General features: G+C 32.9%; 1 protein-coding gene across 1 annotated transcript; it reads left to right on the forward strand.

Annotated features, from left to right (window-relative positions):
• The first annotated feature begins 806 nt into the window (after positions 1 to 806).
• On the forward strand, positions 807 to 1,238 carry LOC100639833 (spliceosome RNA helicase DDX39B-like). The gene is made up of 2 exons (XM_003390246.3): positions 807 to 986; positions 1,079 to 1,238. Exons 1-2 carry the CDS (start codon positions 822 to 824, stop codon positions 1,232 to 1,234), a joined length of 321 nt encoding a protein of 106 aa, XP_003390294.2. The 5' UTR covers positions 807 to 821; the 3' UTR covers positions 1,235 to 1,238.
• The last annotated feature ends 48 nt before the right edge of the window (positions 1,239 to 1,286 follow it).

Below are 1,286 nucleotides of genomic sequence, written 5' to 3' on the forward strand. Positions count from 1 at the left end.
ATATTGATGTCTTTATGCTATGTAGAAAGTTTGAGCTGATTCCGACTTAATTTCTTCGAGTTATGACCATTTTGAAAATCAGCCATTTGCAAAAAAATTGCAAAATTATTTTGAGTGATGGCCTCCTGCCCATTAATTTGTACATGTACATGGATAACAGGCAAACAGTTGATACATGTCTCTTTATGTGCTTGATCTCTACAGGTAAAACTGATACTCCAGTGACTGATCCTAATCCCTCCAAAGTGATGATGTCATTCGGTAGCTCTCGGGCAAAGAAGGCGTGGTCAGCAGCTAAGAGGAACCATATAGACTGACAAGTCTCTGTTCTTGTAATGTGCCATGCCAGGTAAGAGAAGTGAATGAATACTATTTATTGATCTTAATTATTTTTATTTGAGTTTGTGGTTATGAATAATTATTTTTTATTCAGCATAGTGCCATTTTATGACTTTTATGTATTAATGCATTTAATAAATCTTTTTAATAAAAATTAATTAGCAGCAGTTCACTTCCTGTTTCATAATTCATTTTTAATAAAAATTAATTAGCAGCAGGTCACTTCCTGTTTCATAATTCATTTTTAATAAAAATTAATTAGCAGCAGTTCACTTCCTGTTTTATAATTCATTTTTAATAAAAATTAGTACTGCCGCTGTCTTACCTAAGATAAGCTGAGCAGGCAATAACATATTCCTGGTCCTTCCATAGCTCCTAGTGGGCATTAATTGGAGAGAGTAACCATGCTAGTGACAAAAATACAATACTTCAATATTGTCTTTTATTATTTTATTGACTATTTTTATTTTTCTATTGTTATAATGTTTTTTTTAAATTTTAGATTGGCCAAGTATCAGGCATTCAAAGGGTTCAGTAAGCGTATTCTGGTAGCTACTGATCTGTTTGGTCGTGGGATGGATATTGAAAGAGTCAACATTGTCTTTAATTATGATATGCCTGAGGACAGTGATACCTACCTCCACAGAGTAAGCCACAGTAACTAAAACATTGTCTTTGTATTTTACTGTGAATTTTATTTTATTAATTTTTTGTTTTTAACATTTTCATTTTATTTTAGGTTGCTAGGGCAGGTAGGTTTGGAACCAAAGGTCTTGCTATCACGTTTGTCTCTGAGAAAACTGATGCTCAAGTTCTTAATTCCGTTCAAGATCGTTTTGAAGTCAACATCACCGAGTTGCCTGATGAGATTGATGTCAACAGTTACAGTAAGTGACTCTATGAACACTGTGTATCATGAATTATGATTTCTCTTTTTTTCCTCTTAT

Source organism: Amphimedon queenslandica, unplaced genomic scaffold (assembly GCF_000090795.2).
Source record: "Amphimedon queenslandica unplaced genomic scaffold, v1.1 AMPQUscaffold_12665, whole genome shotgun sequence".
NCBI classification, from domain to species: Eukaryota; Metazoa; Porifera; class Demospongiae; order Haplosclerida; family Niphatidae; genus Amphimedon; species Amphimedon queenslandica.

Bases quoted from the DNA above. Each gene is read 5' to 3' on its own strand.
- LOC100639833 (XM_003390246.3), top strand. From the start codon at position 822: ATGTTTTTTTTAAATTTTAGATTGGCCAAGTATCAGGCATTCAAAGGG. The intron at 987-1,078 runs GTAAGCCACAGT...ATTTTATTTTAG, and splicing joins GTGATACCTACCTCCACAGA to GTTGCTAGGGCAGGTAGGTT.